Source organism: Ambystoma mexicanum, chromosome 7p (genome assembly GCF_040938575.1).
Source record: "Ambystoma mexicanum isolate Mex_15411 chromosome 7p, UKY_AmexF1_1, whole genome shotgun sequence".
Classification (NCBI taxonomy): Eukaryota; Metazoa; Chordata; class Amphibia; order Caudata; family Ambystomatidae; genus Ambystoma; species Ambystoma mexicanum.
The window spans coordinates 195,366,550-195,380,113 of record NC_090939.1 but is presented as its reverse complement, the minus strand read 5'-3'; the positions used below and the strand labels follow the sequence as shown (position 1 = coordinate 195,380,113).

At 44.1% G+C, this 13,564-nt stretch overlaps 1 protein-coding gene across 3 annotated transcripts in view; it reads right to left on the bottom strand.

Annotated features, from left to right (window-relative positions):
* Window positions 1-13,564, bottom strand: part of DSCAM (DS cell adhesion molecule) — a 1,793,910-nt gene that overhangs the window by 78,541 nt on the left and 1,701,805 nt on the right. For all 3 annotated transcript variants that reach the window (XM_069636048.1, XM_069636050.1, XM_069636049.1), the window contains one exon: window positions 10,839-11,141. In XM_069636048.1, the coding sequence (XP_069492149.1) occupies window positions 10,839-11,141 (303 nt within the window). The remainder of the gene's footprint in view (window positions 1-10,838; window positions 11,142-13,564) is intronic.

The window sequence follows — 13,564 nt, the reverse complement described above, 5'->3', positions numbered from 1 at the left end:
AGACAAAAGTCATGGTGTAGCAGGTAGGTGTCTGTGTACCTGCGTGTGTGTGTGTTGAGGGGGAATGTTTGTAGTGAGAAAGGACGGGGGAGGGGGCGGGGTGAAGGTAAGTGTAAGTGTGTGTGTGGGGGGGGTTGAGGAGGAGGAGTGTTCATTGTGCGGGAGGGTGAGGGTGCGCAAGTAAGTGTGTGAGTGTCTGCCAGAAGGGAGCGTGGGTTGGGTAGGAATGTTTATTGCCGAGAGGAGGAGCAAAAGGGGTTCAGAGGGTGAATCTCCCTGATTTAAAGGGTGAAGCTGGGTGGGTGATCAGATGTTAGGGATCTTGGGGGGATGACACCCCCCAAAATAGTGAGAACTCCCAATAGCGAAGGGTGGACCAAATCGGCCAAAGAGGTCTTTCCTGCGCACAGCCTTCAATACTCGGAAATATCACATCGAACCAGATCTGAAGTGCATACGCAACATGAAGTTGAGGTCTCAGTTTTGATTTTCTTGCATGCAAGGTTTGGATGGCCCTTCTGGCGCAGCATGTTTGCAGCTTGTTCCAAGTTCTGTGTAAGCTGGGAATCTCTTGACCACTCCCTACATACAAAAGATCTTTAAACAAAAACCCTACACCCCCTTTCCTATTACGGTGGATTGATCCACAATTCTATTGAATAATTGAATGATTGAAGTTCATGAATGGGACTTTTTTTTAAATCCATTAAGCCAATCAACTACTGGTAACACCCATATCAGATGCTATCCCACAATCCGCTCTATATTGCAATCCACCCTATATTGAGGGACATTTGCTTCTGAAATTGTGGCATGGATCTTGGTTTCTTATATTTGTAGAGACGTGAACTGCTTCCGGAGCTGAACACAGCACTCCTGATGAGGCCTCACCACTGCTCTCGGTAGTAGTTTCATCACTACAATTTTCACACGTTCAATTTCTCCCTATGAAGCCAAACATTCGCTGGGTCTCCCAATTCCCCTACCGGCGTCCCTGAAAGCTGAGTGCCATTAGATGACACTCAATGATCAATGCCTGTGGAAAGACTCAATGCAGTATCTCCCCATCATTCCAGGTTTCCTGAGTATCTTCTTTCAAATGTATGATATCACACTTTGCTGCATCCAATTGGGCCTGCCTCCTCTCTGACCACCGTTCATATTTTCTTTAACTCATCCTCACTACTCCGTTTCCCTCTATGGAGCAACCCAGTCGCAGATCGTACAGTAATCTGGAACGATCTATCCCTGGCCTCCCAAATTGATAGATTGATTTCATTAAACTTTCAGCCCCATTAGCCTTTTCAGCGCACAAGTACGACATAAAATAATAATATATATAATACATCCAATATTAAAAACACATACATAAGAACAAAAAAGTCCTGGTTACCTTGCAGTAAGTTATGATATATTCGACCCTTGTAAATAAAACGGATCTCACGCAGGTTGCTGTGTCTTCACATGTGGTTTTTATTGTCCCAATTGTGGACATATGGTAAAAGGAAAGTGGTCAGCCGACACTTGTTTCAACCCCAATGGGTCTTTATCAAGGCAGAAGTAGTGTATCTGGGGGAAGTTATCCCAGGTTGTTCTGGCTGTCGGTTGGCAATATTTCTGGTCAGTCTTGCAGAATCCCTAATGCGGTTGCCGAATTTGGTGCGGGTCGCTCATCTATTAAACATACATAAGAACAACTACCAGATATAACATCGAAGAGAAAGAAGATGTTCAACCTTCTTGAGAAGAGAGGTCATGCATCCTTCGAGTTTCCTCGAGGCCTCCCAAAGCACCAAATGATAAGCTTTAGCATTCACAGAAGAGGAATCCATGAAAGATATATTCTTGATTGTTTGATGTTTGAATTTGTTTTCTTTCTATGATGTTTTATAACTGTGAAGTATTAAAATTGACATTGTTAACTATATAATACTATAATAAATAAAATAAAAATGGAGAACTACATACACAATAAATAGAAGCTACACACACTAGCAATAAGATCTTCCAGTATGGGGGGAATACACTGCTGATGTACTATGGAATATCTTTATGAGTGGCCATCAGGAACCCTTGATAATATATCTTACTAAACTCTGGAAAAGGGTTGCTATTATAATTGACACCATTGAAAGACGATAGATGGCCATTGTTACTGGTCAATGCAAGGGAGGCTGAAATTGTAGGTATAAGGGTCTCTTGTTTGTTTGATGCTTGACGTTTGGTTTGTTTTTATGATGTTTTATAATTGTGAAGTATTAAAAGTTGATATTGTTAACTCTATGATACTATAAATAAATAAAAATGAAAGCTATACCCGCATCCAGGCTGCAGCTGACGCATCAGTCACCATTCTAGTTATCCTTGCCTCATAGTCATCTGTCAAAACCTCAGTGGCTCTTTAAGCCTTCAAATTCCTTCAACTCTAGAGGGAATTATAGTGCTACTCGGTGTCTTATAAAAGGGGCAAATTAGCAGGTGTTGGGCAGCTTTTAGGTGACAGTCGCATACATTGACACTGAACATTTGCCATTTCCTTTTACTCTTAAACCACATCTAATGGCACTTGGCGAGTGCAAACAAACAACACTATTTCTGCTTTACTAGAAGTTGTAGTTAAGGTATTTATATTTGAATGCAAGGAATTTATAGACGGCCTTTCGCCGCAACACTGTACAATAGCCTATAGGAACTGTACAATGATGGGAATTCAGTAATGTCAGTAGAAGGAGAAGGTATCGGTTATTAGAGAGGGAGTAAACAAGATGAGTTTTAAAGCGGGAGTGAACGATGCGTCAAGGGGATGAGGTGTGAACTTCTAAGGTCAAAGAGTTCCAGTATTTAGGGGGAAGAAGGGAAGGAGAATACAGAGAAACAAGGGCCAACAGCATAGGGGGAGCAAGGCCATGGAAGAGCCTGAACACAATGCAGGGGAAGGTATATAGAAGAAGGAAGCCAAATGGTAGAAAGGAGATGGGTAGAAGGGAGGAAGACAGAGGAGTGAGAAGGTAAGAAAAGAGAAGGTGAATAGCAGAGGGATAGACCTAGTGAAGAGGCGTAATGCGAGAAGAAGGGAGCCCAAACAGAAGGACTGAGCAGAAGTAAAGACACGAAGAAACAAAGGCAGTAATAAGAAGCTTAGTAGCTTGAAAGGTGAGAAAGGGTCAGGTACAGTGAATAGTGTAAAAATGAAAACAATAGACGCGGGTGTTGTTAGAGATGTGGGAGGATAAAGGTAAGAGAGGACTCAAAGATAACCTCGAGATTACATGTGCAGGTCGAGAAGAGGGAGGGAAAGAAAGAACAGATTGGGTGGTGATGGGGAGGGTGAAGACGGAAGAAAGAAGAGAAGTTCGGTCTTAGAAGGGATGAGGTGCAGAAAGTGAACGCATATTCAGAATTGGACGGCCAGGAGACGGGTTGAAACAATGGAGTGAAAGATGTATAAAGGAATATCTGAGAGTCATCTGCACTGATGTGAAAGGAGACATTGAATTAGTCATTGAGCACAGAACGAGGAATAGTGCAGAGTGAAAAGTAATCGTATTCTGTATACAGTAACAGACTTCCCCAGAATTGATATCGAGCCATTGCCGATGGTCCAATTTGCGTAGATCGCTCAGATGATTATGCTTAATGTTATCATCTCACACAGGAGTTTGGTTTCAGCAGATCCACAATGCCTATGGATTAGAATTCCACCCTAATATATTTTAGATCATCAGAGACTATGTGCAGTTTAAAATGATTCCTCCATGCCCTATCTAAAACATTGTCCTTATTTCTAAAGGCCGTCTTCCCAGCATATCCCGCTGGACTATTTTGCATAACTGTTGGCACTGGGAAAGCTATTCAGACACTATAGCAAAACAATCTTTCCCTCACTCCAATAGCCTCTGTCAAGAGCCCACTGATTTGCCAGACAAGCCAATTTACTTCCATATGTAGCCTGGAAACACTCTGTCCCATTGTGGTGATATGATGTTTCCCTGCCTTCATATGGATGTTAATGCTTTCCTGCCAGCTTCCACTTCCTTTACTGCTGAAGAAATATGTGTTCTTGAATGTGAGGTGGACGGAATGGTCACCCCCAGATAGGGACAGTCATAACTCTACTTCAATCTTTAAATCTTGCCTGGATCTTCTGGTTTTGACCAAAGATCTTAATTTCCCATGTATTCTTATTTATTTTGAGGTTATTTTGTTCCAGTAGTTACCAACAGCTATCGCTTGTGATTGTAACACAATTAAACTCCTTGACAAAAGCACAGCGTCATCTGTGTATAATAAAAGATTCACCCCCCCCCATTTCTATGTGAGGGACATCCCTAGATGCGCCCAGTGCTTCACCAATCATGTTACTTCCTCCGAGACCTTCTGCAATAAGGTAACGACAAAGACAGGCATAGGATGTACCCTCAGTTTGTCCCTGTGCTCACCTCAATGCAGCAGAGTGAACTCAAGTCCCCATGAGTATACCACAATGGTGCAAAGTTGCCTATGCCGCTTTGCATCGCAGGGTGCAATGCCTTGCTTAGATTCAAGAAGATCACCACTATGACCTGGATCTAACTGCAAAAAACTCACCCTCCTGTCAAAACTACAGACTGGATTTTCCTGGTATGAGCACTGCCCGGTGAAACCATGCTCTCAAGCATTGTGCACAATCCATTGCAGCAAAATATGCAGTGCATTGTTCATACTTATTTTCCAATAATGTGTCCATTACTGCATTCAGGCTTCCTGTGGCATGATTACATTGGACCTTCCCAGGCTAATTTATTGAACCTCCAAATGGTTTCAAATTGTGGTTTAATAAAGGGCTGAGTTCGAACACTTATAATATCTTTAGAGTGCATCTTTGGCAATAGCTCAAACATATTTACTGTCCAGGAAACTACATAACACGAGCTTAATTAGATGATTTGCAAGCATATAATAAAATACACAAGGACAGGCCTTGCCTCAAAATGTCCCGAGAATCCGCTAAGACATTGATCCTGTGACTTCAGAATGTTCACTCTCGATAGCCCTTTAGTCTCAAATCAGGGAAGTCGGTTCACCAAAATGACAGGGGTAGCGAAAGTGACATCACACACCTGATGATATCACCAGAAGGGATGTCATATTCCATTGACCCATATGGCATAGCGGGAAACAACATTACATGACATTTAAACCAGATGACATCATCGTGAGTGACTGACGGCTGCAAAAAAACGTGCATAAGCTTACATTTTTATAAAATACCAAACTGCAATGAAAGCAGAGAGAGCACTTTTTTATATACCGACGTGATCTCTGAAAAGTAAAAAACAAAAGCAGTTCCATCCCCTTTTGAGGCTTGGAAATGCAAATGTGACCGCGGTTGTCACGCGAACAACTGTTCATGAAAGGGTCGGAAATGACCCTGCCATGATGTGCGTCTCACCCTGCATCTGTTCCCAACAGGCGCAGGTGGATGACCCTCATTTTTGTGCATGTAAAAGCACCTCCCGTTGGTGAATTTGGGATTCGCTTTTGAATGCAGAGAAATGCCCAGGATTTGCGCAAATGCACAAAGTTTTGTAAAAGCGCATCTGAATGAGTGCATCCATTCAGAGGACCTTTGTGGATTGGGCGCCTCCTTTTTGGGCGCAAGTGATGAGATGTGCTGCACTAGATGTACTTGCATCAACCTGCCCCTAGGACATTATTCTAAGCCTACGCTTCCATCTGTTCATGCTACCACTTAGGCATTTCAAATATAAGCCGGTAAGACAGCTCAGCGGGTTCAACGCTCGCTGCTGTGATCTGAGAGTGATCTGCAGGTCGCAGGTTCGAATCCCGGCAAGGCCAACTCAGCCTTTCATCCTTCCGAGGTTGATAAAAGCATACCAATTTCGGTTGGGTGATATTGTATGTAGATATGTGCTCTGTAAAGCGCTTTGGATTAAGGCGCTATATACATAACACATCATTATAATTATCCATTACATATACAGTCCTTTCCCCCAAAGCACTTCAGACAAAAGTCTCTTGCATAAAATGAATGTTACCCGTCAACCAAAATAAATACTCATTTGCCGACCTCAGAAGATTGAGTAGACCTTGCTAGGATTCAAACCTGTAACCTGCAGAAGACACGGCAGTGAAAACCTAACCCACTAAGCTATCTGACTAGCTATTTCTACTTATATTTGCACACCACAGCCTTTGGTAATGCAGTGACTTTGGGGCGGCTTACATTTCCTAGTAAAATAACAGTATGTATTACATCAGAAGGAATATGTCACATCCTACTAGAAAACCTGATAAGAGTTGTGTTATATATTGTTTGAAAAATGGCTTGAGGGGGCTAGGAGAGGGTGGTTGGTAGATTGCGTAATAAATGTTTCTTTTTAACTGCACAAATGAAAACACAGCATAATGTGTCACAATTGAATAGTTCAGAGAGTTAAAAGCTCAGCTCTGACATGTGGCACTTTCCATGTTCATGTTTCAGCAGGGCTGATTCATCCCAATGAAAAATGAAGTACCATTACACTTCATAGTAATGTATGTTTACAGTGCATGCTAACAGGAGGAGTGAAGGAGAAAATCTCGGTCACGGTAACATCAAAATGTGGAGCATTTCTTAACAAAATGATAAGCATCAGAAACAAAACATTCAAGTTGACTTTAAATTAAAAGCTCTGGGTCATCCTGTCAGCTTGGCCTATATGAACAAACACTAATCTCCAGCTGCACCTTTGTGAATATAGCACCTTAGTAAAAGCCAAACTTCACTTGGTGGGGGGGGCCAGCCAATCAGGTGGCTTGGATTACGGGCTGAAAACAGAGAGCTCAAACCGCGTTCCATGCTGCCTGATGGCCGGTTCCCCCACTGCCATCTTCCCCACCCACCATCTCTGGTACGTATGGAGCCCTGCCTTCCCTTTCCACGGTGGCCATCTTGGAATAGTATTTTCCTTACGTGATCGGGACGCCTCACGGTGTCCTGTTCGCAGCAGCAAAAGGCTTTAAATTAGCTACGTCCCACCATTTAGGACAGGTGCTAATGGCCTTATGTACCAGTACCATAGCACAGGGGCAGCGTGCTCGCCTTGGAAGCAAGATGACACAGAGCAACACAGGTTCAATCCCTGGATCCATGCTTAGAAACCTCTGGGTATTAAGCACATTATAAAAAACCTATCATATCAAATCATGGTTTTCGCTCAGGCCGTTAAATGGGGCCCCAGGCCATTACCCTCCGGCGTTGCCCGTGGAATGGGTACATAATGCAACATTGTTATATCCAAAATTAAAGAGGACTCTAAAAACCCGCTTTCTGTTCATTTTCACAGTTCCTCTTCAATCCTTGACCAGGGTAATAGAGGCAGTGCCAGAGGTCATAGGGGCTCACAGCTGCTGCCTCTGGCAACCCCCAAATGACATCCATGTCTAAAATCCTAACTAGACATGTGCAGCAGCATTGCACGTTTGTCCACTCTGCCTTGGCATCATCACTGAACATAGCTCTGCAGGGCCACATGTGCACTGACTGAGTGATCTGCTCCTCCCATTTCCCCCCGAGTTGAGTGTTGATCGCTTGCTGCCAAATGTTCTGCCCAAGGGATGCCAACAGGGTGCCTGATTAGTGTAATTCACAATCATTGTTGGAGCGATGTGAACGCCTGCTGACTATGTATGCATCTCACACGGGTTTAGGACGATTTTACTGAAAACAAATGGTCGCAATGACCAAAAGTTCTAAAAATGCTACCACCAAAGGTTCGAACACCAAAAGTTCGAAGCTTTGGTGGTAGCATTGTAAAAAAAAAAAAAAACGGGGGCTGCGGGGGTGTCCTGCGCATCGCCCCGCTCACTACACTTCATGGTATAGTGAGCGGGGGTTGTGGGGGAAACCCCCGCAGCCTTACGTTTAAAAAAAAAAAGAAAAGAAAAGAAAAAGACCCTGTGGTGCTGCTTTCCGTTCACAGAAGTGAAAGGGAACTGGCGCTGCAGGAACCGAGCGTGAAGATGAAGGCAAGTGGGGTTTGTTTATGTTAGTGGTGTGGGTGGGGGTGTGTTATGGGTGTGTTGTGTGTGTGGGTGTGAGTATGTATGTATGTGTGTTCGCATGAGAAAGGTGCAACATTCTTTTGCCCGCGGTAGTTTCAGCCGCGGGAAAATCACTTAGATTCCTTGCACGGGCCAATGAACCAGCTGGTTGCACATTTTCTGTAAGTATCACATTGTAATGGGTGAAATCTTACACTTTTGCGAAGTGAACGGTCTCCTCGGTCTCGAGCGTAACTACATATTTTAAGACGTGTTTCCTACCCGTGCGTACCGTGGCAGTAGTGTGCAGTGCCTGATTGATCTTGCAACAATTCAGCACATTTCAAAAATCAATTGTAACATTTCTCCAAGTTTCAAGTCGTCGCTCTGAGGTTTTTTCTTTTTTTTTAATGAGGCAGCAGACAGGTTTCTTTTTATTGCTCCCCTTGCAGATGAACAAGCTAGCCTACTCTGGATGTTAATTTCATGCTTTTGTGACTTTAATTGCCTGGAGCAGGTCCTTGTAACTGAAGCCCTTGTCTGTGTGTGCCAAACACCATGAATAAGGCATCGTCTGTAATTCAGGAATGTTGGGGACCAGCTCAAGCGCCACCTGAAACCTCGGTATGTCCTCCAGACACAAGACATAGAACACCACCGATTGGGGGGATGAAGCGGTTAGGTTCTCCAATGTCACCCTAGAAAGAGAACCAGCAAAGGACAGATTGAAATACTGTCAGGTGGACTTTCCTAGCACCGATAACCGATCACTAAATTGAAGTGCTTGTTTAAGGTGTCGCGGCTCTGATAGGACAACAGTAATTGAGGGTTGGTACATGTTCACTGAAAAGAAATCCTCGTGCGTGCATCTTTGTCCAAATCTTGACACTGTTCCTAGCATTGCAAGCAATCATTGTGGGGTACACTGCAGAGGCGGCCGTGTCTCGGGGCCAGCGACGCCATTGCACAGAAAAACATTCACTATACAATGCTGCTCAGAGAGAGAGCGGAGTTGCTGACTAAAGTGTACAATAATTGGTAATCGCCGTACATGTATTAAGTACTTCCCCTCACTTCTGTTCCTGCATGCCACTATTACCTTTATGTAGCTCAGTACAATAGAGAAAGCAATCTAGCGGCCCGACACCGAAAGAAAAGCACTAGGGTAAATGTGGTGACCCCAATGAGACATTCCAATGGTTCTACGTTGCAAAAGCAAAATATTTGTACTTTACATAAAATAACTCTGGGCTTTTCCTTTGTTTTCCCTTTTTTTTTAAAAGGGGGGTCCCTCCATATCAGAGGCGTTGCTAGTGGTGGGGGGCTAATGGGGCTATAGCCCCGGGTCTTTTAGTTGCAGCCCTGGATAGATGCTCAAGGGCTACAACCAAAAGGCTGGCTAGCCCAAATCCCGACAGCCCCGTCATTAGCATAGCCCCCAATCTTTTCCAGACCCAGCAACACCCCTGCCCCATACCCTCACGTTCACCCTCCCACCGCCGTGATCTTTCCCATCCTATCTACACCGCCGACTCCTTAATACATATATACCATTACCTCCTCCGATTTTTATTTTTTTAATGTAAAGTACAACAAGTACTTTACTTCGGCAAAACAATGGTTAACGATTCTGATTTGCACCTGCTCCCTTCTAGGTGATTCTCCGAGCCTAAATCAGGGGCAAATTGGTGTCTGCTTGAAGCTTCTTTGTAATGCTCACAAGAAAATTGATTCACAACGATGTGTTCTCTGTATTTCAGACCCATCCATCCATCTGCACATTTGTGCCAATTTAAGATTTGGGAATCGGGTACAACGAGGCAGGTGAAAATATGAGATGCTCACAGGAATCGCCTGATTTACGCCATTGCAAATGTTTGGGAATTTGGGCCTTAGTTCACGTGAAATATTAATTGACTGATAGAGGCATATGCTATTTCATCACTGAAAGTGTATTCATACATCAAAAGTGATTTTATAATTAAGCAGTCGGCCAGGCGCAGGAGGGGGCATTGCTACTTCATGTAATACCCCGGGGGTCATAATTATAGGGCCGAGCAAAATGAGGGCCTTAACGAAGGCCTCGGGGCATTACCTAAAGTCCCCCATGTGAGAGGCTTATTTCTATTAGTATCCCGGCCTGTAAGACCGGGGTACTAAAAGCATTTTCATTTCTGTTCTGAAACGCACCAGCGTTTCAGAACAGAAACAAACAAGGTAAAAGAAAAAGAAATGCCTGCCAGGGAAGGGAAAACAAAGTCTGTTTTCTCTTTCCCTGGCTTCCATTGAAAAAAGTAAACAAAAAATGGCCGCCATGGAAATGAGAGAAGGGACTACACGTAGTCCCTTCTTCCTTTCCATGATGGTCTGTCGCAGATTGTGAGTGGACACACTGGGGACAGAAGTGTTCCCATCGCCTCTGCTCCCGAAATGGACGGAAAAGATGATAAGTAGGGTTGGGGTGGTGGGGGAATGAATTCTGTGGATGGGGGGAGGGAGGACGGGAGAGGGCGAGGACCACACTTACCTCGTTCCCCGGCGCGGGAAGATGGTAACCTCTAGCCGTGAGGCGGCTTGTAGTGGGGCGATTCCCGTTGGTAATGCCCCTGTTCCGAGCCTCCTCATTGGCTGAGAGGCTGCCACCTCGCAACCCCCACCGGGTACTAATATTGAATAATGCCTTGCTTTGGAAAGGGGTAACAGATGGAACACTGCATTCAGGTTACATTTAGTCCAAGCATCAGCACAGCTCAGGTTTCACTAAGCAATATAAGCAGCAGCATGACCTGAGGGAATGTATTATTTACTCCTACCTGGGCGATGGGCCTTCGGAGCTGCCATTACGGCCACTTTCCCTCCGTCCTGAGGTTTTGGGGGAGACGCAGTGAATCTGCAGATCCCGGATTCTGAGGGTGTGCTAGAAGTCAGACTGTCTGTGTACTCATTAGTCCCTGCTGTTAGCTGCTCTGATGAAGTGTCAGATATGAAGCATTCCGTGATGGTGAACTTGGCATGCCGCAGCTGCTCTTCCATCTTGGCGTGCTCATAGGCCCTGGCAAGCTCTTCGTAGGTGGAGGAGGCACTTTCCGTGGAGACCATGCTGCTCCTGGCTCGGTCTAAGCATTGGAAGAAATAAGCAAAAGATGTTAGTGATGCAGATGTGTGCCATTGTTTCAAAGTCATCTAGTCATAGTTTATAAGCGTGAAATGGTGAAACTATGAACACTTTGGGCTAGTGAGGCCTCGTCAAAGATGACTCACCTCTGAGTTAAAACATGCACAGGTAATGATGAAGATATGAAGCGGGCTAGCTAAATGAGATATACTGTAATTTCTGGTCAAAATCTAGATAAAGTATGAATTACTTGAAATTGACTTGACCTAGATCAATCACTACTACCTTCCTATTATGACTGAGCTTCCATCAAGGTGAGCCAGGGACAGGAATGCTGAGCTTGGAAGGATATGAACAGTGAAAGAGAGTGGAGTGTGGCGAGGATCTTGACTTGGAATTGTCAAAGGATGAGGAGGTGACATGAGTGGGAACATTGACAAGAAGAGGGGTGAGGATGGCTTTGTGAGCTGGATAGTGGAAGGCATGGAAGTCGGGTGGTTCAGTAGAGGGTAGCAGGTTGGGGGTAGTGATTAGGTGTTGGTGGAATGAGGAGCGAGGTTTCCCCTAGATCTGTCAACCACTGAATTGAGAGAAAAGCAGCCTGGGTTGGAATAATCGCATCAAGGCACTTTGTTCGGGCTTGACTGCTTTGTACAGAAGTCAAATAACATTACAGAAAATGAAAGAGACTGAGGAAACCATGCACATGAATTCAGTTCTCGATCAAACTCATGAGTCATTTTACATGGGCATGCTTTGGATGACATCATCAACCAAGACACAGAAATGTCAAACGTGTGGTTTCTAGCCCATCGGGAGTGCCCTAGTCACGGCGATGTATGGCATTTGTAGTAAGGAGGATGTCAATATGTCCATCTTTTCTGGGGTAGGTTGGTAAGAGTTCTGCACCATCAAACTTAAGTATGGTGTATGTCATACCTATATATATTTATTTATTTATTTATTTATTTATTACATTTGTGTAGCGCACAGCAGCCCTTGGGCATCGAGGCGCTGTTACTTGCAAAGAACTTAGTGACAGGGTGGGAGCAGCACAGATGGCTGTACAATATAGACTGGTGAAAGTGTGTTAAATATTCTTTGGTCAAGTGCTACTTGTGATAATACAGATGAGTTTCACACAAACACTGCACTTTATGGTTTTTATGCTATCAAAATGCAAAACATACAAAGGATCACAATTCAGGATATTTAATAGTTTTACTCGTTCAATGGCAGTGACCTTCAGAACAGTTTCACTTATGTTTCACGCCTAGAAACACTTGTGTACAGGCACGTTATAAATGCCATATCGTATCATATCATATGTGTCCATATTTTCAATTCTGCTTAGTATTAGACTTCAAATTGGAAGCTGGACACAGGATGGGCCAGCAGTGGTAAAAGAAATTATTTTCACAGATAGTCGCTGAATTGATGGCCATACTGATCTCAAAGCTGTCTTCTATGTGAGGCAGCATTTTGATGCGGTGCTTTAGAATTTGAAATGCCAGCTCCTTGCATAATCCACAATCCAGGCCTTTATATGGTTCATGGGAATCCAAAATTATCATATCATGACTTGCACCGTAATGTGAGTAAATGGGGTTGACAGTAATACCCCATTCGAGGTATGTCAGATTTTCTGTCATTGCACATCTCAGAGTGGCTGCATAATAATGTTCCCACAATGCATCTGTCTCCTGCATGTTTTACCCTAAATCCTTTTGGATTACTATATAAATGGCATGCAACATGGCTCATCCTAAAACCCCAGCACGTCAGAGGAGTACAATATGTTCAGTATGATCTTATCCCCTTCCATCTACAGGACATCTGTGGGCGCCTTAACACTTCTGATTCGGACCAACCATGTGTTCTAGTGTCATAAAGGCAGATCTATCAGTGTTATTCCCATCTTGGAGATAGTCTTCCAGAAGATGACTCAGACACGTGCGCCATAACCCATCTGTTTGTGCTCTCCACGATTCCGAAGGATGTGATACATCCACCTGTCCTGTAGACTGCTTTGCCAATCCAGGAACGACTTCCTCAGAGGTGTACTTAGGGCAGGACCTGTGCAGGCAAGGCCAACCTAAAATCTGTAAATGCCCAGTCAGCAGATGTTAATGTCACACGGTGGCCCAACTACATTAGCTTCAAGCCCCGTTTGTTAGACACTCCTGTCTACACCTCTGCCCCCCCATCCCAAAAGAGACAGACAAAACAGCTAGCCCACATCCTTTCTGCACAAGAGCAAAAGAAACCATCAAGGTGTGTTGGCTTCAGTGGGCATCATCATTAAAGTGTAGGTCGGTTTGCATATGGCTCAACCACTTCTGTAATGGTGCAGATGAGCAAATAATCAATGAAATGGAAGCTGCCAAGAGCGATACCAGTGATCAAGATTAATTCAAAGCTTTG